Source organism: Ornithodoros turicata, chromosome 1, assembly GCF_037126465.1.
Source record: "Ornithodoros turicata isolate Travis chromosome 1, ASM3712646v1, whole genome shotgun sequence".
Taxonomy (NCBI): domain Eukaryota; kingdom Metazoa; phylum Arthropoda; class Arachnida; order Ixodida; family Argasidae; genus Ornithodoros; species Ornithodoros turicata.
In genome coordinates, this window is record NC_088201.1 from 119,093,297 (window position 1) to 119,118,129 (window position 24,833).

Here is a 24,833-nt window from a genome sequence, read left to right on the forward strand (position 1 = left end):
AAATATTCTGAAGCGCGCAGACTTGGAAGAGTACACAGAAAAAACAAAAAAACATGAATTTCGGAAATATTCTTTTTTACTGGGGATGGGCCAACCGATTCCGCGAATCTTCGAGCCCTCGAATCCTAGGCAGGCATTGCAGATTCGTGAATCCGAATCCCAGTGCCCAAAACAGCGAATCGAATCTTTCGAATCCACCAAATACTATTGTTTGTTTCTTTTTGAAAATTGGCGCCTCCGGAGTCCACTGAAAGCCTAATTGGTCGCCGGGTGATTTCTGGTTTGTTTGTTTACATTCTCTGTACTGAAAGAATTAACGCAGGAACTCTCATTACAAGTCTGGAGTAACATGGTTTTGCTTTTGATTGTTTCTTAGTTTCACGGAAGAAAATTCAGACTGGAGAGTTCATGTACAAGTATTTCCTATAGTCGATGAACAACATGTATTTTTTTATTCCGTGTCAGCGCCGCGAAGCAACTGTGGCTATGAGCGGCGTACAGACGTGGACAGATGGAGAGAGGACAGCAGGAAGAAGTGGGGGACAGGGGATTAGTAGTATGCGTCCTGGGCCGACTTCAGCGGGAACAGTGACGACATTCGTCTGGAAAGTCGTCGGAAAACCCAGAGAAAACATCAGACAGCACAGCCGGTGACAGGATTCGAACCAGGGTCACCTGCCAGTCTCGGTGTGGAAAGCCGTCATCCTAACCACTATGCCGCGGGAGCTAGTGACAACATGTTAAATAAATTACATTTAGGAAGAAGTACGTATACGGGTATGTTTGCTCATGAAGTCAGTCAATTTGTTTCTTGTTAAACAAATATATAAAATTCTGCTTCAAAACACTTTACAATAGAAGTGTTTTTTTCCCTGACTTCTTAAACTGTTTCTTTATGGGAAGGATTCGAAAGATTCGAGATTCGTACGATTCGTGGATCCGCAGAGCCTTACTTGGATTCGGATTCGGAAAATTCTGGATCCGTTCCATCTCTACTTTTTACATATTCAGCAGTCAATTGTACACCGAGGTGGTCCTCATGAAAATATGCGACCAATTGCATTTCATAGTAGGCCCCTTGAACATTTATTTTACAAAGCTTACAAGGCTTCTGTGTCGTTAGGGTCTTCTGTGAGCGAAGTAAGAGGTCTTGAATTCACAATGGCCTCGACCTCCGTCAACACGGTCTGCAGCTCCTGGAAGTCGAGTTCGCGCCGACCTAGCGACCTGCGCAGTGATTCTTTGACGGAGCGCACCATGCGCTCCCAAAAGCCTCCCCACCATGGTGCTTGTTCTGCTATGAACTCCCATGTGCTCCGTGTTTGGGTGGCAAATTCTTCCACTGCTTGAAATTGAGCGGAAATCATGAAAGGAAGTTCTCGGGAAGCCTTCTTGTATGTTAGAAAGTTGTCTGAATAGATCTTCTTTGGTATACCCCTGCGAGCCACAAATCGCTTAAACGCCATGAGGAAGGTGCCGAAGTCTTGGCCCGTTACCAACTCTAGATGAATGGCTCGTGTAGCTGTGCAGGTGAAGAGTGTCACGTACGACTTCGAATACCCGTGCGCTGTTTTGTAAAACAGTGGACCTGCAAAATCTACCCCAACCACGTCAAACGGAAGTTGCTGTGAAACTCGATCCATCGTTTAGGGGCTCCTCTTGCTCGGTGCATGAATGTGTTCGGAGACGTCGGCAAAAGTAGCAGTGGTGCAGGGCGTACTTAACGGATTGCCTTCCTCTGATCACCCAGTAATCCTCCCGTATCTGATCGTGTCCTTCCGGATCGTGTCCCGCCATCCTTTCGTGTCCGCGAACAACCATGAGGTGGGTGAACCAGGCTTTCGAAGGAGGCGGTAGTAGCATTGGGTGTTTAGTCGCTGCTGGCTGTTCGGAATGCTGGAGACGCCTGTAAAGCCGGAGAATGCCGTCGTCATCTTTGTACCAACGGAAATTCTGAAGATGCGTGGATTTCTTGTCCAGGAACTTTGCTTGTGTCATCCTGATCCAGTACTGCTCGGAATTATTCAACTCCTGTGTTGTGAGTGGGCCAGTCTGCTTCCGACCCCTTGAGTTCTGTATGTAGCGCAGCACCCACGCGGTTACTCGACAAAGTCGGTTCGCTCTACTGTACCGCTCTGACGACATGAGGGTTTGAACCGGCGCAACTGCCACCGGGGGAACACGTTGGGAGATCACTTCGTCCTTTCCTCCAGGACAAGTTGGTTCTGGTAGGAGTGAACTTTGCCATTTTTCCGTATGTGCCAACCACGTAGGGCCGTGCCACCACAAGGAGCTGCCCTGAAGCTGATGCCCCTTGACTCCTCGAGTAAGGAGGTCAGCCGGATTCTCCTCACCGGTACAGTGTCGCCACCATTCAGTAGAAGTGATGCTATGAATTTCTTGGACGCGGTTCGCAACGAAGGTCTTCCACCGTGTTACTGGCCCTCTTATCCAATGCAACGCTATGAGAGAATCTGTCCAGAAAACACAGTCGGGCACAATCTTCAAAGCAGTGCAGACATATCGGTAAAGCCGTGCGGCAACAAGGGCTGCCATAAGTTCAAGCCTTGGCAGCGTTTGGCGCTTGGTGGAACCACTCTGCTCTTGCTGACGAGGAACTCCATGCTAGAAGAGTCGCTCGATGACGCTTCAACGTAGATTACCGCACCGTAAGCGAAGGGACTAGCGTCAACAAATACGTGCATCTTCCTAGGCGTGGCCGTGCCCGAATATCTCAGGAACCGAGGGAGAGAGAGTTGCTCCAGTTCTCCCACTCCCGCACACCACTCCTTCCATTCTGATTTTATGTCCTCTGGCAGTAGATCATCCCAGTCTAGCTCTGCCTCCCAGATCCTTTGCAGCAGAATTTCTCCAGTAATGGTGAAGGGCGCAAGTAAGCCGAAAGGATCGTAGATCCCTGATACGGACTGTAAAATGTGCCTATTGTCATTCGTCTCGTTTGCAACAAAGTCCAAAATGGCTGCGAGAGGACATCGTAGTTTGTCATTGTGTACGTCCCAGACAAGTCCCAGCACCTTCTTAGTCTGATCTTGAGTCGTCTCGACGGTTGTGCTGCCGTCGTTGAACATCTGACGTAATAGGATCCCATCATTGGTCACCCACTTCTTCACTTTCATGCCTGCGGCCTCAACCATTCGCAACGTGTACTGGTACAGAATCTCTGCGTCTGATGATGTTTCCACGCTGACAACCAAGTCGTCGACGTAGAAATGGGCCTGTAGAAGTGCCGCTGTCTCAGGGTAGTCCCATTCAGACTGCCGTAAGTGATGTCGAATAGTGGCGGAAAGAAGAAAAGAGCTGGACCTGGCACCAACGGGTACTCGAGTCATCTGCCAAGTTTCGATGTCGGGGAGGGTTTGCCCAGTAACCGGCGTCGTAGAATACCAAAGGAAACGCAACGCGTCGGTGTCCTGCTTGTGAAGGCCAATTTGTAGAAAGGCCTTCTCTATATCAGAAACAAGGGCGATGGGATGCATCCTGAACCTTAACAGCAAAGAAAGAATGTCCGAATTCAGATTAGGACCCGCGTGTAGTACGTCATTCAACGATACCAAACCAGGTGCCTTTGACGAGGCGTCGAATACGATGCGTACTTTAGTAGTCTCCCTTTCACGACGGATCACTGCATGATGTGGGAGATAATACTCCGGGCCAACCTTTGGCGCTGTGACATCTACGCGTTCAGCGTGACCGTTCTCGAGGTACTGGCGAATATCTAGCTCGTATTCGTTCATTACAGCCTGGTCTTTCAACAGAGTGCGGGTGGCGTTTCTTAGACGTACTTCGGCTGTTGTCTTGTTTGTCCTGAGCCTAGAGACAAGGTTGTCCTGCCAAGGCAGCCCAACACTGTAGCGACCGTTCTCCAATAGAGTGCTGTCCTCGAATCTCTGTAGAACGGGATCGTTACCCAGTGATTCTGCGGCGTCGGCAATCCCGAGGTGCTCCACGTCCCAGAATGACTGCAACCTCTCATCTAAGTCGTCTTCGGAGAAGCGAGAAACATCAACGTGGAAAGTGTTCACCTCTGGCGAAGAATAATCTCCCGCAGGGCCTTGCAGAGTCCACCCGAAAGTTGTTTCGAGGGCGATGAGGCTACCCTGAAGCTGCATTTGCTTGCCGGTGACAACAGCCCAGTAAAAGTCTGCGCCCTAAAGAACGCTTATTTCTGTTCAGGGGACAGATGCCACGGCCACATCCGCTAACTGCATTCCAGTATCCCTGAAGCAGTCGAGAGCCTTGGCATCTATATGCGGAAGGTTACTGATGCATATTTCGGGTATTTCCAGAGCCTCAAAGGACGCCTCCTGGGTGGTGTGCCCCGTTCACACTGCTGGGACGTGTACTGGGATCGGAGGGTTACACTGACCCTGCTATGCAAGGACTGCTTCCCGGCTTTTCCGACAGTGTTGATTGTGAGATCTTCTCTTCCCACGATTGGCAGCTCCATTTTCCGCGACAGTGTCTTCTTAATAAATGTTGAGAGTACGAATGGGCTTCCGTCGGCCATCAGTAGTGCAAAGTACGGCGTACCCCGTCTGCAGGAGCACGACCTGCGGGTATGGAGAACAGTGCTGCCATGTACCGCTTGCAACGACGGTTCCATCCGTAGTTTTCTGACTTCCTTGCCTACATAGGACCGTCAAATACCGCCCGCTGCATCGTTCGCACTTCAGGCCCTTGACGGATCGACAAACTGTAGCGGTGTGATTCTCCTTTGCGCAACGGAAGTAGCGGCGGCTTCGATGAAGCCGCTCTTCCAGGTCTGCTAGGTCAGCCTCTACACGGCACTTCCTGACGTCGTGGTCTTTCCCACAAAAGAAGCAAGAGTTGTCTGCGGTTTTCTTGGTATTCGTTGCTTTAGATGGCTTACTGGCTTCAGCACCGAGTGCTGCGGCGGAGGGCAGTCGTTCCTGCGAATTTCGAGTGTAAAACGTTGAGGATCTTCTGTCCGTTCTGCCGCTGCGATGTGCTGCCTGCATTCAGTTTCCATTTTGATGAAATTTAGTAGTTTGCCCACGACCTTTTCATGACGATCGTCTGCAGTTCCAGTTGCGTCCGCGGCCTCGCTGTGAAGTCTCCTCTGAAAGCTCAGGACCAAGTCGACTGGAAGGGCCTGTCGTAATACCGGGTACAACAGCAAAGAATACGAACTGAATCCAGTTCCTAACGCTTCCAAACTTCGGATATGCGCGCGCGCCGTGTCATGCAGACGTTCGGAGACGTTTCGGGACGAACGAACATCCTGAATGGCTAACAGTCGCTTCAGATGGAACTGTAAGAGCGACTCTGGATTTCCTAATCGACCCTGTAGCATTTTGACCGCCGTGTCATACATGTCGCCTGTAAGCCTTTAACTGAAGCTGCGGCTTCTCCCTTGAGGACAGATGACAAATTCGACATCTTTTCATTGTTGGACAACGATGAATTACAGTGCGGATCACTCAAAGCGGATCCAGAACTCCTGCCAATTCTCCATACTGCCAACTTGATGAGCTCTACCTTCGGCAAATTAGGACGACGAGTAGAGTTCAGAATGGATTCCGACGCCGTATCACCAGTAACTCCAGATTGCGCAGCAGGACCGGTCTGGACTGTCGCCGCGCTCGTCGAGGGGGGAACGGAGGGGTCTGGAAGCTGGGCTGAGGCACAAGGCTCCTCCCCAATAAGCATGATATCGAGGCTACGCGGTCCTGATATTCCAATATCTCTTCCAATTCGGCTTCCGCTGGTTCAGCGGTGAACAAGGTCTCCAGATTTCTGTCAAGTTCTTCCAGAGAAGTAGCGAACGTCTTGATACGTTCGGTCAGTAGCTCGCAACGGCCAGAATTGTCCGCGGGAACATCGGTCGTCTCGAGCAGGCGCTCGGCCTCGTTTAGCACGGTCGTCAGCCGCTGCGAAGGGATTTCCTCTTGGATAAAAGCAAGGACTTAAGCGTGGCTTCTTCCTGCGGTTCTGTCGTCCTGCAGGCCTTGGAATGTCCTCTTCCCGGGTTTCGGTACCAGTTTATACTGTTGAGGAAGGGCAAGGACGACAGACAGCAGGGACAAGTAGACTTTACTGCTCCAAACGAAAACGAGAATGCAAGCCCATGCACATAACGTGTCTGTCCATAAGGTGCGCGAGAGAGGTGCGCAGTAGCTTCATCTTCCTTAACAGTTTAAGGGGATACTACCAAATGCAATTTCACTCATATTTTTGTCATGGCCACCTCAGCGTGCTATTGATGGCTGAATATGTGGTAAAAGAAATATATTCGAAATTAGTTATATTTTTCTTCGCACTATTCCAAGTCTGGGCCCCTAAAAATATTTTTAACACATTCTATGCCTCGTACAATGGCGCAACAAACAACAACAACTTTATTTTGAGAATGGAGAGTGGGGAGGTTCATCGCCGGAGGCGATACTCTACCCCATTGCTGGTGGGGATGTGGGGAATAAATGGAACGGCGGTCTCCTCTCAGCAGAATAATACTGGTCCGTTGCCGATACGAGAGTGCTGCTTCTGCGGCGCTGTCGGCCTGCTCGTTCCCCACGACTCCACAATGGGCTGGAACCCACTGGAGAACTAGCCCACTAGAGAACTACAATGGCGCTATGTTCAAGTAACTATGAAAAAATTGCCGAGTTCCACAAAAAACTCCAGAAGTTCCCAAAATTTTAGAGGTTTCTTGGGGCTAAAACTCTCGATAAAATGTGTCGATCAACCTTCAACGCGTGCGAAATGCTTTGCCTCCACTCAGAAGAGATTTGGTTGGAATCTGTGCAAAAGGTAGAATTTTCTGTTCAAATTTTCTTTCGCCAGGTAGGTTACACGTCATATCGCAATCTTCAAGAGGCGGCAACGGCGCGCAAGAAAAATTTTGCGCCACAAATGAGCTGCGAGACCATTGGCTGCATGGGAACAACCAGGCGCAATTTATTTTAACGTGCCGAGCGCAATGTCCGGGACCTTTGGCATGGCCCAACAGTATTTCCCATTGCACCCACTCCAGGGGCAGGGTGGCAAGCTCCATGCTATGAGGAACAGCCTGACACCGAGAGGGGGATATGAAAAGACGGCCGCGAAACCCGCGAAGCGCTCGAGAGGTGTGCATTTTCGCATATTTTTTACAAGAGCACAGAAAAGCGCTGCGGTTTCACTTCTAGCGGACGCGACTCTTAAGGGTTGAGGCCTACTACTTTGCAATTCCGTGGTCAACCTGTTTTCACTAATTATCAAGATTCATTATAAAAGTAATTAACGGTTGCACTAATTACCGATAGACTCCCACCTCTTAGTAAGCCCCAACGGGAATAGGTACATTCAACGACAGTAAAACAAAGAAAAAAACGTACCACGAATTTAAGAAAATTCTAGTCAGCTTTACGTAACGCACCCTGTGTACCAATTAAGGGCTAAACGCATGGAGCGTTTTTCCGACGTTTTCAGGACGCGCGCGCGCTCGGCGTGCGTGTGACCTCGTAAAAACCCTGACGGGAGGACATCACGTTCCACGTGACCTTCCGACGCCACTCACTCAAACGTCGCCCACCTACGCATTGCTGATGAAGGCCCAATAAGGCCGAAACAGCTGTCCAATGCTGGTGTGGCGACGTTTGGGACTTATAAACACTCGTAAAAACCAGTTTTTCAACGCGCGCGGAGGGCGTACGCCGGAATCTGTCGACTACAGATATTCGCGCGCGTCTGGGCGCGTTTTCCGAGAAGTAGACAGAACCATGGCCGTCATGCGGCAGACAAGGTGGCGTATGAGCAGCTCGCATAAATTTTTGGGACATTATCCATCACACTAAATTTACGTGAACATTTTAATGGTATCGGGAATGAAGGAACGCAGGAACCACAGGAAAGAAGTGCGTCTGCACGTTCTAACAGATATTTGTGGTCGACGAATATAGCAACAGTGGCGTGCGTCATTCGCTCCGTACGCGTCCCGTGCGTTTCGGGTGGTCGCCTCGCTGGCGTTTCTTCGCCGCGTGTGCAAGGCCATAGCGTACGCGCGGCGTTTTGACGCTGCGAAAACGTCCAACGCGTTTCGCCCTTTAGGAAGAAAACTGTGAACAAGCATAATCTTCGGGTGTTACTTAGAACACAACCTAAATTATGGGTGGGACGGGGGCAAGATGGCGAGGGAACTGCCGAGTGGGCTGCGGTGGCTCGACACGTTGAGATTGGAGCATAGCAGACACGAACTGCACAAGATATTCCATTTTGAAAATAAGCCAGAAAATAACTCTCATTTTTAAGTAAATGATTATCCAGCGTATGATATTGCCCACACGGTCATATTCTTTAAATTGCAGTGTGCCAAGATGCCAACTACCTATTACAATCTGTACGTCAATCTGAAGAGCCCCTTCATACCACTGTGCTTTCATAACCGACAACTTTGTCCGGTAAACAAAGGTCAAGTGCTGTTCGAAAATTATTACCTGCTGAAGGGTGAACCGTAAGTATACTTTCAAGAAGCTCGTGTAGTCATATAGAATTTGCTAGTAGCATCCACACATCTCGTAGTGAAATCATGTGCTGCGACGCCAAAGCAAGCAAAAAAAAAAAAAAAAAGACAGGAATAACGTTAAGGGTTCTGTCCTCTTTTCACTTGTGTTGCAGAACAAAAACGACATCAGTATACCTCTTAGACAGATCACTGGGCTACAATGTATCGAACATTGCGAAGTATCCAGTGGACTTCAGTAAGTACAGTTTGTGATCTGTCGGTGATCTAGCGTTCGGATCTGAGGTATTCCAAATCCCGAAATCCCGGAATGGTTTAAGTTATACGATCAACAGACACACTTTGCGCGGGAGTCAGGCGAACGGTTTTCACTTCTTACGTGCAGAACACTGACTGGAAGCTACACGCAGGAGGCGTGGCAAACTACTGAAAATCCCCGGGGCATACACGACAGTTCTTGTAAGAACTAAGGGAGCCTTATGTAAGAGAGAGCTCTAGTTGCAAAAGCCAGCCTCTTCATCAACATTAAGCAGTGAGGGCCATTCACTTCCATTGGTTGTCTGTACTTCATTGATACGGTTTTGTAAGTCTAAGCCTTGTTTCGTTCTTTGTGCCAGTATGAAATGAATTGATAGGCTGCTCATGTGACGGCCGCGAAAAAGCTAAGCCACTTATTTGAGGAAAGCACAGAAAAGGGCGGGGCCCTCTTTAACAAACGTTGAAGCTACTTCTGAGAGCTGTAGTCCGTAACTTTGACAGTGCTAAAAGAAAGAGATGCAACGAGGACAGTACCGTGTGTCAAAAATCACAACTTAAGCTCGTGCAAGCGGTCCATGGTCATTTTTTTCCTCCAGAAACAGCCACGAGTTAAAGGAGAATGGAAGACATGAAGTTAGGGCGAATGTTTTGTTTGACATGTAGAGACAGAGCGCAAGAGAGACCCACACAACTCATGGAGGAATCGTCACGGTTACTACTGAAAGGCTGTGTGCAGCCTGGGTTTGATCTTGGTTAGTTTATTGTCAAAGGCGACTAAATGTATTTTCACCTAAAGCTAATACTATTGTCTTTGTTTATAATATGATCCCGGAATACCCGGCTTAATTGGGAAAAGTCCCGACACCTCAGGACAGAAAAACCAGGGAGTTCCAATGATAAGTGGGCCGCGTTGGTGTTTCGCATTTTCCCGATTTGATGCAGTAGGCTTGTCGGCACACGATGAAACCTCCCGTGGAAAAAGCAGCCTCAGTGTCAGCGGCAAGATATTTTCATCAGCCGCCGTCGTCCCACAATCTCGTGCTGAGCTTTTCGGAATGATAGACAGTCACACACATCATGTGTAGGGGCAAGTATATTTATATCCTTAGTATTTGACATCGCGACCTCCCATAGCTCTCTTCCGAGTCGCGCAGCGGCAAAACGGTTAAAGAACATCGATCAAGACGGGGGGTGGGGCCCCATGCTGAACTGTACACACCGCTATTAGTTATTATTTTAACCTGGCACGTTGTAAACGTGACGCGATGGCACGTGAAAACCGTTTCCGTAGGCTGGTTGCGGTGGTGGTGATTCTGAAAAAGCTCGCCGCCCTCACAGAGGTCACGACTCACGGTCTCGGGGAATGTGCGTCCTGGGCCGACTTCTAAGGGTACTCTGGCTAGCACGCTAACCAGTGAGTCACACGAGCTGGTTCGGGATTTCAAAAGAAACGACACGATATGTCATCGCGCGGGAAGCTAGTGACGATTCATAGCGAAGCCGTGCATTTATCGCGCGGTACGGAATAGCGATAAGTTCAACAACTTTCAACAACAAAGATCAACTTGGTATAACTGTATTTGAGAACAACCAATGAAAACTCGTACAAAGCAGAACGCGACATACAGATGCTCCACGGTCAAGATTGCACGGGAAATGATACATCAGTATTTAAATGTTTGTGTGGGCTATGCTGCACACATTGTGGGATGGCGTGCTGCCATGGGGGCGAGAGAAGGCACCTTACGAACGGTTTTAAAGAACTACCGGTGTGTCATACCTTCTTGCGGATCGGATTTCTTTAGAAGGTGGGAGACCTTGCGTATACGCTCCGTAAGCGCGCGGGGTCACCGCGCACGACGTAAGAGTGACGTTTGTAGGACTCCTTTGATTGGCTGAAGGAGACATACGCTCGCTCCAAAAAAGTAAACAAAGCAGCGTCCATCCCAAGCGGGGCGGTAGAACAGCGAATACGGCTCTGATATCGACATAAGAAGTGTCGTTTTTCTTGTTAATGATATTGGCTGTTTGAACAAACGTAAAAAGAAGTTGAACGTAAGAAACGTGCTTAAGTTTGACATCCTGGACTTCTGTATTAGTTCAAATGCGCGTGCTTCATTCAGAGATCGTTCATATAGCGTGAGGGTGACGCTATCACCCTATGGAAGGATCCAGTGTGCTTAGTGTGAATGCCCCAATGGGAAATGCAGTCATATAACACGATACACTGCTCTATGCTGCCGTCAAGAACGTGTCAAAGACTGACGTACGCAACAGTAGATACGCCGCCCCAAAAGTAATATTTAAGTTAACTATGTTTTTAAAAAAAGCCTACCTTAGTAATCGAATTTGAATGCTTTTTCTGTGCTACACATTTTCCAAGTTACTTTGAAGATACTACTCTGTGCGTCACCCAGAGGTCAGGCGAAAGGGTCTCCTTTGTCGCCGCCGTGCGTCATATACATGCTTCACCGACTGAGATATTCGAGACATCCACGTACCTCTTGGAAGGGGTAGCCTATAGCACGTTGGGTTTGGGCAGTTTAGAGGCACGCACGAGGTCCTGAATGGTATGCAGGTAAACTATCCAGACCCTTATCAGACAGGATAGAAGTCCGGCGCCAAACTGTGACTTCAAAGTATATAGAAAGTAACGAGCTACTTTTAAAAGTCCTGAAGATTGTGCCTCGATACTGCGGCCTCAACGTAACGACTACAAGCAACTTTGGTATCTCTAGCTTGCCAGTAGCGACGGTTGATTGCCATCTCCCACAGTCGACGTTCCCGTTTCTCTTTTGGATCACGGAAGACAGGTACTCCATCCAAGTGTCCATAACACGTATGTATCACAACAGGTACTCCACGACACGTATTTACCATTTCGTCGCTTAAAAAGGACGTAAAGTACGAGAAACCCAGACCGTGAAATCCACCGACCCAGCTTGTTTACCGTTTTCGCTGCTCGCACGTGGTGCAATGGGCTTCTCCAGGAATAGGAGCACGCCACATCACCACGCGCGTCACTCCACTGTCTCCCCCTCTTCTTGTGCGCAGAAACTCACTTACAAAGCGTATACACGGAATGTATAATATGCGCATAGAATGTAAAATAGGAATTCTTGTTTATGAACATGCTCCTTGTGTTGGCTTTCGTGTAGCTACAGTTTTGTCGGACATATTTCTTGCCCATGTGTACAGGACTCCGAATATAATGTCCCCCATAGCATCGGCGCGAGAAAAAATTGTAGACAATTGTGTATGAAGGTATTCTGTCAAGGGAGGCCATCCTGAAATGCTCGGACGAGTGTTCGCATGACATAGAATGTGCTTGCGAGCTACCAGTAGATGGGATAATGCGATTCCTCGATTCAAGATTGTTGAAGGACCCCAACACCTGCCTTGGAAGCGGTCCCAGAAGCCTATCCTGCCTCTTGATTATAATAATTCTAAGCTTCTAAAAGTCGAGGTATCTCTTTCCTCATAAGCAACGCTCCGAATAAACATTGTATCCACAGGTTCCAGCCTAGTCTACATTTACAGTTCAAAAGGTTAGACGCAACGGGTTATCGCGATGTCGGCGTCAACACTTTTGTGAGGAGGATCATAAAGCAGCATAGAAAACCCTTCGAAAATATACTTTTTCACCGTGTGATGTGTACAAAGAGCATGATGCCTGCAGGAACTGTCACTCAACATATTTCACAGCCTTCCATCGTCATTGTTTTGTATGAATGCTGAAATTTAAACTAACCCCCACTCCCCTATGCAGTGCCTTGCTTTGAGGACATCAAGCAATCGATCGATCGATCAATCGTGACTATCTGTGCGAGCTCCTTCTGGCATGTGGTAACGTCAGATCAATGGAACGCTTGCATTGGCGTGGAAGAGAGAAGGCGAGGCGACTACTGCTCCGTTTTAGAGGGGTGCGGGAGGCACAAATACAACCGCAAAAAAAAACAAAAAAAACACACACACACACACACAAGGAAGAACGAGGCGCGCTTCATTATTTGTCGACTGACAAGGCGTAGCAGAGTGACAGCCGAGGAAAGTTGCCTCTCTGACCCGCGACTGAAATCTCTCTCATGCGCCTGAATTACATGTTGCATCGTACTTTTGTGCGAATATATATCCCAAGGCCTCTAGTCCTAATTTTACTACTCCTGTCAGTTTATTGACATGAAGGAACAGCACGAGACGTTCAGAAGGGAACACCGGTAGTCATTCCATTCATCAGAATACTTCAAGAAAACTGCTGATAGGTATAGGATACCGGGAGCCTTGAAAAAAAATGTTTGTAAGATGGCTTCTCGGTTACCCTGCGTCAATATGGCCACCGAAATCCCTTCGTGGCTTGTAGGAAGGGCATGGTGTATGAGACTCCGCTGGCATCTGAGCTACGAGGGGTAGACGGGTGGATGCGGAAACGACAAGTTCAAGGAGCACGCAGCGAGATGAAGGGTATTCTCTGTGCCCACCTAGGGTGGAATGTGTAACGCTCTTGGTGTGATCTCATATTTGAAGAGTATATCACAAAGGGCACCTGCTGTGCGTGAAGTGATAGCGAAGCGGACCGAGCATAATTAAGGGAAATAATTGCGTAATTAAGAGAAATAAGAGGAGCCCATGAATGCAACAGCCAACGGCTATCGACGCTAGACACTCCCCCACCCACCGGTGATAACATGTATCAACGCGAATCATACCGTGACATTTAAGTGCATTTCCTGAACACTTAAACCGTTGAGTGCTAGAGAGCTCGTGTGACGCCATCCTTATTCGAGGGATTAATACTGGTGCACCATTTTCCGTCGAGTAAATCCTCTCGATGTTGCAACATTTGTGCGTCGTGAACTCTTTTTCAACGTCACACTTGCTTCGCATTCATAGTGTATTGTGCAATGAGGTAAAGAGTCCTAATCCTGTTGCGCCATCGTCATCGTCGCGTTACCAGCTTCGCTCGTTAGCCGGCGCCTGAGAATAAATTATTCCTGTTCAAGCCGTCAGCCTTCCCGGTTGTCATTTTTTCTTGAGGCACCAGACTGGTGACCCGGCAGCTCTCACGCAATTTTACAGCCTTCTGCATTTGCCGAACCCCCTCCGCCCCACCCGCACGCTTCCGCTTCTACCCGGTCAGAGGTCGGCCACTTCGCCTTTCCTGAGCCAGCAACTCCAGCTTTCGTCCACGCAGGCCGAGGCGGCAGTTCTCTGTCTCTCCAGTTAAATCGCCTGCGATCTGAGGAGTGGAAGTACTTCCACTAATTTCTGTCGTGCAGCCGGACATCTCGCTGGAAGTCTCTGACCTGCTCCTCCACCCATGTCCTGTCGCTGCTTACACCCCATCAAGACGGCGCTAGCGCTCATCGACCGCACAGTGGCCTCTGAGCGCAAGTGACTCCAACTCGTACTCGATGCCGAAAAGCTTGGCGATCGAAGGCCTTCCCAGTTGCTTCGGCACAGGGATAATCTTTATGATCCTCGCGCGACCACGTTCGATCGCGCTCTTCCTCAAGCGGCTCCCCAGCCACGTGCAGAGGGTTCAGGCCATTGCCTCTGACCTTGATCTCTCAGTCATTCCCAAGCTTGCGGACAAGGCCATTGAAATCAGCTCCTCCTCCGTCTCCGCGCTTCCTTCGGTTTCAGCCGTTGTCCCTGACACCTGTTCAAGGTACCTTGGCGGCGGAGCCCGCTTCCTCGCAAGTGTCTACCCTTACGGAAGAAATCAGACGTTTACCGGCCGTGGTGGCCTCACTGTTGTCCCCGAGACGTTCGCCGTCGCCGCGCTGCCTTTCGCTCCCTGCCCGTTTCCCCCGTTCTCCTCGTGCCCAACGGCGAAGAACGTCCCGTTCCCCCAACCCAGCCTCCACCCAATGTCTCCCGCCTCGCTGGTACCACGCAAAATTCAGCTCTTCCACACGCAACTTATCAGGCCCTGTGGCTGGCGGGACACGACAGGGAGGATCATTAACGGCGGCGAGCGATCGTCAGAATTCCCAACCAGGTCGCCTCTTTTTCGTTGATGGCCAACACGCACGGCTACCCTTTTCTCGTCGACAAGGGTGCTCAAGGCAGTGTCTTGCCTGCAAGCGCCCTGGACTGTCGACGTTCCCCCATTCATGATCTTTCCGCAGTAAAAGGCACCGCCATTCCAGTCTGTGCTGCGAGGTCCCTGGCTCTGCACTTGGGTTTGTGCCGGCAATTCCGGTAGATTTTACTCGTGGACGCCGTCACGCACCCCGTTCTCTGCGTGCACTTCTTGAACCACTTCCGCCTCATGGTTGACACCGCACGTCGGCGTCTTTTCGACTTAACAACGGCGCTTTCTGTGGCCGGCGTTCCGAAGTGACACCGTTCTGCACGGCACAGCGTCCTTGGCATTAAACCAGCCAGCCCGCAATCTGTTTACGGAACGTTGTTCGCCGAGTTCCCCAGCCTTACCCAGCCTCCTGGCTGGACTGGTCCCGTGTAACAAGATGTTGTACGTCGCATATTCATAACATGCCATCGCATCCATGCCAAACCACGCGGTCTTGCACCAAAGAAGCCCGTCATCGCCCGCCAGGTGTTCCGAGCACCTGCTTGATGTCGGCATCGCTCGACCTTCTGACCCAGCTGGTCTTGAGCAGTGCACATGGTTCGCAAGAAAACGGAATACCATGTCGTGATTACCGGGCCTTGAACGTCAAAACCGTTCGCGACCGCTACCCGCTTCCCAACATCCACGACTTTACGGCTGGTTGGCATGGAGGTACCATCTTCTCCAAGACCGACCTACGAAAAGCTTACCACCGAATTCCCATGGCTCCTCAGAACATACCGAAGACTGCCATCACAACACTTTTCGGCCTGTTCGAGTTCCTCAGGATGCCCTTCGGGCTCCGCAACGCTTTTCAATGATTCATCGACAGTGTGACCACAGACTTACCATTCATTTTCGTCGACGTGGACGATATCCTGGTGGCCAATTCTTCCGAAGAGGAGCATCTCCAAGATCTTCGCTTACTTTTCGAAGGAGTTTCCGCGCCCCGATTCTGTCCGTCAACTCGGCGGATTCCTTGGTCTGATCAACTTCTACCGGCGATTAATTCCTCATTGCGCCTCTATCCTACGCGCGCTTGAGGAGATGCTGAAGCTCCCTTGGCAGCCTTTTGCTGTCCTGGCTTGGTCTTCCGAGCGTCAGATGGCATTCTAACAAGCGAAATGTGGCCTCGGAAACGCTCGTACACTGGTCCACCCTGCTCATCATGCCCCCACGACCCTCATGGTTGATTCCAGGGTGTCGAACCGCAAAAAATACGGGTTCGGTTCGGGTTCGCGTTGTTTTGATTTCGTTCCGGTTCAGTTCCGGTTCGGCCGGGCCAGAAATCGAACCGGTTCGCAAACCGGTTCGCAGCCCCGAACCGGTTCGCGAACCGGTTCAACGCTTCCGTTATATATGTTCCATAAAACTGCTTTTATCAGGAAATGCGTGGCTAATAGCATACTGCTGTTGTCTGCATTGACGTCTCTAGCGGTGAGGTAGCCCTTTAGTGAGAGAAATGAGAAATGGATGAACACTTATTGCAACTAGAGTTCACGCTGTTGAAGCGGTGTAGTCCTGCTACTTTCTGTTCCCAAAATATCTTTTTTCACACGCACAGTGCCAGCAAGATACACTTAAAGGAAGCCTAATAAGATGGACAGCGTAACATAGACGACAGTACTTGCCGACACTGCCTTCGCAGCGTGAATCGATCTGAAACCGTACTGAAGCATGTCGAAAATAAGCCTGCAAGCCTTACTCTATCCGAGCTCACAGCAGTGTACTTTTAATCCACAACACAACGGCAATGTGTCACGACGACACAACTGCGCTACCAATAAGCAGAAGCACATTTACTTTTCAAAGCACGACCAATCAAACAGGCACCGTTCTGCGTACGCTCCTTCTCCAGTTCTCATGTTTCTGATTTGTTTAATTTGTGCTGCTCACGTGTAAAGGGAAATCTAGGGCGCTTATTTGATCACATATTCGTCCTGTACAGCTATATAACTGGCCTACTCCATTCGTGTTTCATTCGTCCGCGTGGCACCTGGTCTCTGAAGAGTAGACGCCGCACCGCGTGCGTGGGGCGCTAGCCGCGGCACTCACAAGGACAACTGCGCTTCAACATGTTAAAAAGACGCTGAAAGTATACTTACTATACGTCGTCGTCTGACTGCTAGGTGAACATTTCTGAAATTTATGATATAGGCGCGTGATGATGATACCAATGTGTCTTCGTTCGGGGATAGAGAGGAACTCTTATGCTCACTTCTTTTATGTCCGAACCGTTTTGTTGCGAACCGGTTACCGCTATTATTTTTTACGGTTCTGCTCCGCTTCGGGTTCAACAGTGTCATGAAAATTTCGGTTCGGGTTCGGTTCCGGCAAAAATAACGGTTCGGGTACGGTTTTCGGTTCGGGTTCGGGTTCGGTTCGACACCCTGGTTGATGCCGCCAACCACGATTCGGGACAGTTCTCCAGCAGCACATCTCCGGTCACTGGCGCCCCATCGCCTTCTTCTCCAAGAAGCTCACTGCTACCCAGGCCAAGTATAGTACCTTCGCTCATGAACGCCTGGCAGCTTATCTGTCTGTGCGCCACTCTGGCCATCTGTTGGAAGGTCGGTGCTTCACGTTGCTTACGGACCAAAAGCAGCTTGCTGCTGCTTTCCACAAATAGAGTTCTCGCTATTCGCCGCGAGAAATCAATCACCTCTCGTTCCTGTCAGAGTTACGTTCGGACGTCCGTCGCATCAAAGGCTACGACAACCTTCCTACAGACGTTCTCTGTAGACTGGCTGCGATTTCGTCCACGGTGGACTTCTCCATGAAGCGGCTAGCGCAGCTCCAGCAGGCTCACGGAGAGCTCGAATATCTTCAGCGTTCCCCGTCGGCTTTGATTCTCGAAGACTTGCACATGCTTGGGACGGTTTTGCCTGTCGCCTGCGACACGAACATCGCCCATCCCGGTGTCAAGCGTACTGTCAAGCTAATTTCAGCGCGTTTTACGTGTGGCCCGGAACCTACCTTGGTTGCCAGCGTTGCAAAGTCCACCGTCACACCATCGCCCCTCTGACCCGTTTTCTTCCCCCCACGCCCGTTTTGATCAGGTTCACATTGACATCGTCGGCCCATCACCTCTCCCTGAAGGGAAACGATACATCTTGACGTGCATCGACCGTTTCACGCGTTAGCCAGAAGCCGTTCCCCTCGCTGACATGCCAGGGCCGGGTCCCATAGCTTTATGCGATCAGCAGCAGCAAAGCAGCAGCGGTTCGGCAGCAGCAACACGGCAACATGGCAGCAGAGCAGTTTTCTGCTGCGGCTGCTCTGCTGCTAGAGGCGTCCCATAGCTTCATGAGCTCTCCCAGAGGCGTCCCATAGCGGCAGCAGCGGCGTAGGAGGTCCAAAACGTGTAGGCAACTACGGCATTGTTTACGATTCGAACATTCCGAAGGCGTACGCAGGAGGTAAGCCTTTTAGAACACTCACGTAGGAATGCAATTCTAGGTGAAAGGCCGATATGAGTGTGACATATTATGGATCTGTAGCTCACAAGTGGACTGTGAAATGATTGTGGTTTGAGCCTAATATTACCTAATTGACTCTTCGTTGATGTGTAGAAGTCTCGTGACATTCAACGTAGGTTCGTCCTTTCGCACTGCTGTGCAGCATCTGCTGGGGTTGGAGACTCTTCTACAGGATTTTGTCGTATTAATATCGCCTCGTTACTAGGATTCGATATTTTGATTTATTGTGACTGTGAAATGCGTACGTTGCTGATAGTGAAATAAAGCTGTCTAACGAAAACGAAGGCCTCTTATGCTAGTCATCACTAGTTTCTGCCTCTTTTCATAAGGTAACGAGTTCATTGTCTATCTCTACCGAACCTTTTTGTAGCCTGAACATTGTCTATCTCTATCGAACCATTTTTAAGAGTCAGTTTCATTTACAACAACCTAGCTCGCAAGTCGTCGACCCTCACAAGAAATGTGTTCGGTATGGTTTTCACACAACATGGACGTGAACGTAATTTGCTTGTACGTTACCAGGTCACAGGTTTAAGTACTTTCCAGAAAACAAGCGAACATTAGCTACAACTCTGGTACACAACATATGTATCACGTAGGTTCGGTCGAACACTTTATTGAACTTTATGAACTGAATTATGTCCTGAAAGCGCACTTCACGCAGTCCCGATGATTGAACACTCGCTCCAATCTACTGGTAATCAGAAGCGTGTCCAGGTCTTCAGAAATAAATCACAGAACAACCAGACACAAACCTTCTGCCGTCACTCTCCGCATTGCTAACCCTAAACACCGTCGAACGAAAACAATACCAACCAACCTTCTGTTTGCCTTGCGAGACCGGTTCCTCAGGCTGCAGAGCAACAGGGCAGCACAGCAACCAAAAATTCGGATACGGTAGCAGCATGGAATTTCTGCATCTCGGCAGCGCCGCACGTGTCGTTGCAGCCCTGCTGCTCCGCTGCTGTTGCTCTGCTGCTGCTGCTTAAATCGAGGCTATGGGACCCCGCCTTCAGCCCTATCCGTTGCTTCCCCCTTTGTCAGCGCTTACGTCAGCCGTTTCTCAGTTCCTTCGGAGCTCGTGACTGACACACGAGGCCAATTCGAATCAGCATTGTTCCGACCCCTCACGAACGTCGCCGGATGTTCCCGCCTTCGCACGACTTCTTCCCATCCCGCAACGAACAGCTTAGTGCAGCGCTTCTCACCGTACATTGAAGGCGACGCTCAGGTGTCATAGAAACGAATGGGTTTGTGCCCTCCCCATCGTGCTTCTCGGCATCCACACGGCTCTGCACTGCGAACTTACTTGCTCTGCTTCCGAGCTTGTCTTCGGTACCACGCTTCGCTTGCCCTCTGAGTTCTTCGTCTCTCGGACTCAGGACTTTCACGAAGCCCCTTCTTCTTACCTCGCCCCATTGCAGCAAGCCTTCCAGTACCTTCGTCCTCAGGCACCCCACGGCCGGCACAGCCATCACCCTTATGTCATCACCCTTAGATCAGAGCTCTTGCTCTCAGCTCAGATATCGTCCCATGTGTTCATGCGTACTGATACTGTCCGCAGGTCCCTTCAACCGCCGTACTCTGAGCTAGAGCCGTGCACCATTCGCGGATGGAAGTGGATATCCGCCGATATCCGCAATATACTAGCGGATTCGGATGAAAATTTAGCACTTTCTGCGGTGTGCGGATCGGATGCATGTGGCTCGAGGTCGGATGCGGATCGGATGCGGATGCGAAAGCAGCGGATCGGTAGCGGTCGGATGCGGATATACCACGTGCTGTAATTTTTCCACCAGCAATTTATTTGTATTGCGCGCCGACAGTGAGCGCATGCACGGGTTCACCATTGACCGTGCACAGCCAAGACGGGAGAGAAGGCATTCTGGCGTCTCGAACAACGCGAGCACCGGCGAAGTAGCGTTCCACGCGCTCCAGAAGTCTCTCCATATCGCGTTTGTTGAACGGTTGTTGCAGGGTTCAACTTTGCTTGTCGTTGTGAGTCCTTCCGTGAGAGCATAGAAGCATCCGAAATTATACCAACATGCTTCTCGCGGTCTTTAGGCGTCCTTCGAAACGTGCGGATTTTGCGGATCGGACGCGGATGGCGCATTTTATTCAGCGGATCGGATGCGGATGTAAACTATTGTGTATGCTGTGGTGAGGATCGGACGCGGATAACGTGTGCGCGGATGCGGGTCGGATACGGATGCAAAAATCTCATCCGCGCAGGGCTCTGCTCTGAGCCTCATCCGGTTCTCTCTCGCACAACGAAGACCTCTGTGGTCAAGGTTAACAGCAGAGAGGAGACCGTCTCCAACGACAGACTGAACCGAGCTCACTTGCTGAACCCGCACGTTCCGTCCACCACAGCCCTGGTACGTTGGTCGTCCCAAATCTGCTTCCCTCACCGCGACCGCCCCGCGAGACCGTAACTTGGAGACCCCCAGTCTCCTCCAGCGGGGGTGGGGGTGGGGGGGATGTATCGCCATGGCCATCGCCGCGTGACGAGCTTTCCTCGTTAGCCCATGCGCTGCGAATAGATTATTCCTGTTCTGGTACCGTCGCCCTTCCCGGTTGTCCTTCTCTCTTGGGCGGCACACAAGCGCTTTGGGGAACAATATTCGAAAAACTAAAAAAAATAAGATAAAAGGACGAACAGAAAAAGCCAGGAAGCTTCAGGAAAGCGCATAACCTCGCCATCCATTGTGTATTCATAGTTTTGTGCACATTGTGTAGCTGCATTGTTTATGAAACACCGCTTCAGCGTAACGGATTCGAACATTCTCCACATAAAAATTTGTATACTATCAGGGCTTGCCCATTCTTCACAGATTATTTAATTACAACTATAACCTGTCTACTTTATTGGTTACAGCTCAACCCGTACAGTATATAGATTACATCTTCGTGTACGTCAAGTGTGGCCGTTACGTTGTCGCAAAGATACCTGCTCTTGGTCGTAAGTAATATTTTTTTTCGTCACCGTGTGATGAACAAGAGAACGACAGAAAGGACGACACCACAGCAGCTCAAACCAGCAAATGAAGTTTCAATATAGAAGTTACAAATAGAGCAAACAGCAAACAACGGGGACAGAATAACTTGGCTCCAGGAAACCTGGCACTGAAGTACAGTATTTAAAGGTCACTCTCTCGTCATTTTCTATCATTTTGTGTCGTCTGTCTTGTCTAAGTAAGTCCGGGGAATGCTTCCTGCAGGGTATTAAAAAAAATTGTCGTCAGCAAAGCAATGTCGCAATTGTAATCTAGACTGAAAATGACACAGGAGTGGAAACGTGACGTCGTAGTTCATTTCTTTCATAATGTCTCCCACAACTTAAAAGCCATCTCTGAGAAACATGGTGTCGGGCTCTTATTTCGCAATGGCTTCCGTTTTGACACAAATAGGTTTCAACATCTCCCGGCTAACAAACACCTTTGTACAACAACCACGGTTATCATTTCCCGTACGAGTATAGCGCTGGTACCGCAACAACACCGAATATCCTCTGGATGTACGAGTGATGTCCTAACGTCCGTGATCGGACTCGTACGTCCGATAGATATCAGTAGTACTCGGTGCAGGATTAAATCGACCAAGGATAGATTCGACCATCGCTAAGGTCTGATATCGAAGGATATTTGGAGCAGGATACTTTCCGCCCAAGGAGGAGCGCGAGCCAAGACCGCCCCCGCGCGTTTCGCGGCCGCGCGTAGAGAGGGCTTTCCTTGTCGCGTTTGAACATGCGTGAACATGGAAAATACATCTTATTCCCCTTCCACATCTTTTAATACATCCCCGAGCAGGGAGTTTTAATCGTCATTTACCAACGATCAACTCACCTATCAACTTTCTACACAAAATGGGAGCTGCATGGAAGCTTTTCACTCGATGTTTTGGAAAGGAATATGATGATGAGCGGGAGACGGCGGACGAGAAAAAATGGCGACTTAAACAAGAAATATATGAAGCAAAAGCAGAAGCTGTGAGGAGGTTCCTCGCACACGAGCGTCTTATAGAAATGAAGCGTCGTTCCGCGAAAAGTCAAGACGATCAAATCGATTGGTGAGATGTACAATAAATCCATTTCTCACACCATCACTTATTCATTGTCTCATTTACTTTTGCATCGTGATGCCTGACGCAGGTCGATTTGCTTTTATCCACCCTGCAAGGGTTAAATATTTGCGGTCCTTCAATGTCGGGTAAAACCTATCTCGTTCGTAACATTTTAAGAAATCTTACAGTATTCACTGTAGTCCCAGAGCAAATCTTTTACGTTAGCAAATATGATGCGAACTGGCAAAATGAATTCGCAAATGATGTTACATTCCAGAAAGAGCTACCAAAGACATGGGATGAGAGCGTGCCTACTTTGATTATAGTCGACGATCTCATGACTGAGAAGAATGTGATGCAAGAAATGGTTCATCTCTATACGAGAGCATCACATCATAAGAACGCATCCATTGTTTTTCTTTGTGAGTACTTATTTCACAACGACGTCAACTATAGAACATTATCTCACAATAGCACATATATAATATTATTTAATAATTTAAGGTCACGCACGCAGCTGGAACTTTTAGGACGCCAGATCTTCGGCAAAGCTCAATTACCATACTTTATCAGTGCATTTGAGCAGGCAACAGAGAAACCATTTGGTTATCTAGTGATTGACCTACACCCTCTGACGCAGTCTCAATTTCGTCTGCGAACAGGCATTACTGGAAACGTTCGACAGTTTGTTTTCTTGCCAAAATGAAAACTCTGCGTCATCATTTAACTTTTCTAAAAGTCCTTGCAACATGTACACCTAAAGAGCGCGATGAGATTTTAAAGGAGGCGCCACCTCATAGCATAGAAGCTCTTTCTGAAGTCTGTAAGAATACATTGAATGGTAATATTAAGCTACCGCCCAGATTGTTCAAAGAGCTGGAAAAGTATAAACACACCATTCGATACATTGCATATAAAACGCTGCACAAATCACCAAAAAGACTAAGATCCTTCCCCTATCGTCAGAGGGGTGGATTAGTGCCACTAATCCCATTATTACTCACGGGATTAACCAGTGTGCTCGGTGATATCGCAGGTCGTGCTCTAGCAAAGACGGTAGGTGTCTAAAAAATGGCTACAAAGGTTGAGGTATTGACTCCTATCGAATCAATTCTGGAATCTAACGAAAGCGATGATATTAAAGTAAAACGAATGTTAACTGCTATGTACTACATTATAAAAAATAATCAGAAACCATCTAATGAAACAGAGCCAGCATCCACAGTACAGGAAGAAAAAAATGATGAGTCACTTCCAATGGGACGCTCATTTGATTACAATTCGCTTCCTTCTAATGTCAACATTAAAAAGGTAAGACATGTAGTCTCAGTGCTACCTAGGAGCTTGACCTGGAATGATAAGGGAGAAATCATTCATAACAACCAAACAATCGCTGGTTCTAATATAAAAGAATTGGTGTTGCATCTGTCCGGACACAAGAAAGGGAAGCCTGCCTGGTACCGAAAAGTGGCAAAGTTCTTGCAGCCTCACAAAATACGTCAGAAGAGGAAAGCAAGGAAACGTATACTCTGGGAAACGTATAAATCGCCCCAAAGAACAAAGTTGCTTTCATCATCATCATCAGATGAATATATCACAGAAGAAGAATGAATTATAGGGATCCAAACGCTGGGGTTTGCCCGATACTGCAGAGGTCGAAACATCTCTAAGAAACAGGCAATCGAAGAACTACAGCGAGATGATGTTTACACACTTTACAAAGAAGGAAGACGTAGATTTAAGAGAAGAAAGACCATCTCACTGCACATCGACGATCTTCATCAAGCAGACCTGATTTCATTCCTGCAGAACAAGAAACAAAATAAAGGATTTTCCTTCATACTCATTGTGATAGACTGCTTATCAAGACGACTCATGGCTACACCCATTAAGACCAAGCGTGGTGAAGATGTGAAGAAAGGATTGATCAAGTTGTATAGGAGCCATAAAGTCTATCCAAATCTCCTGCAGGTAGATAGAGGGAGAGAGTTCTATAACAAACATGTGAAAGCATGGTGTAAACGTCACTCAATACACATGTATAGCTCTTTTTCACCCTTGAAGGCTTCGGTCGTTGAACGCGCTATCAAAACTATTAAAGCTAGACTTTATCGTTATTTCGCCAGTAAAGGCCATCACAAGTACATTGCTGTTCTCCCAAAGATCATCGCTGACTACAATTCATCATATCACTCGACTATCAAGATGGCCCCGAACGACGTCGATAAAAATAACGAGATTGAACTATTCAATAGACTTCACAGTAAAAATGACAAGAAACCAAACAAGATTACATTGAATATCGGTGATCAGGTGCGCGTACTCACAAGTAGATCAATTTTTGACAAGGGGTACATTGGGCACTGGTCCTTAGTTGTCTACACGATCACACGATACAAGAACTCGGATCCACCAGTGTTTTACATAGCTGGACCAGATGGGGTCGAAGACGATGCAACTTACTATGCCAATGAAT

General features: G+C 48.8%; 1 protein-coding gene across 1 annotated transcript; it reads right to left on the reverse strand.

Annotated features, from left to right (window-relative positions):
* Positions 1-2,504: 2,504 nt before the first annotated feature.
* On the reverse strand, positions 2,505-14,059 carry LOC135384311 (uncharacterized). Its single transcript, XM_064613518.1, has 4 exons — positions 13,994-14,059; positions 5,706-5,912; positions 4,892-5,134; positions 2,505-4,169 (listed from the first exon to the last, which is right to left on the reverse strand). The coding sequence occupies exons 1-4, from the start codon at positions 14,057-14,059 to the stop codon at positions 2,505-2,507; spliced, it is 2,181 nt and encodes a 726-aa protein (XP_064469588.1).
* Between the last annotated feature and the right edge of the window lie 10,774 nt (positions 14,060-24,833).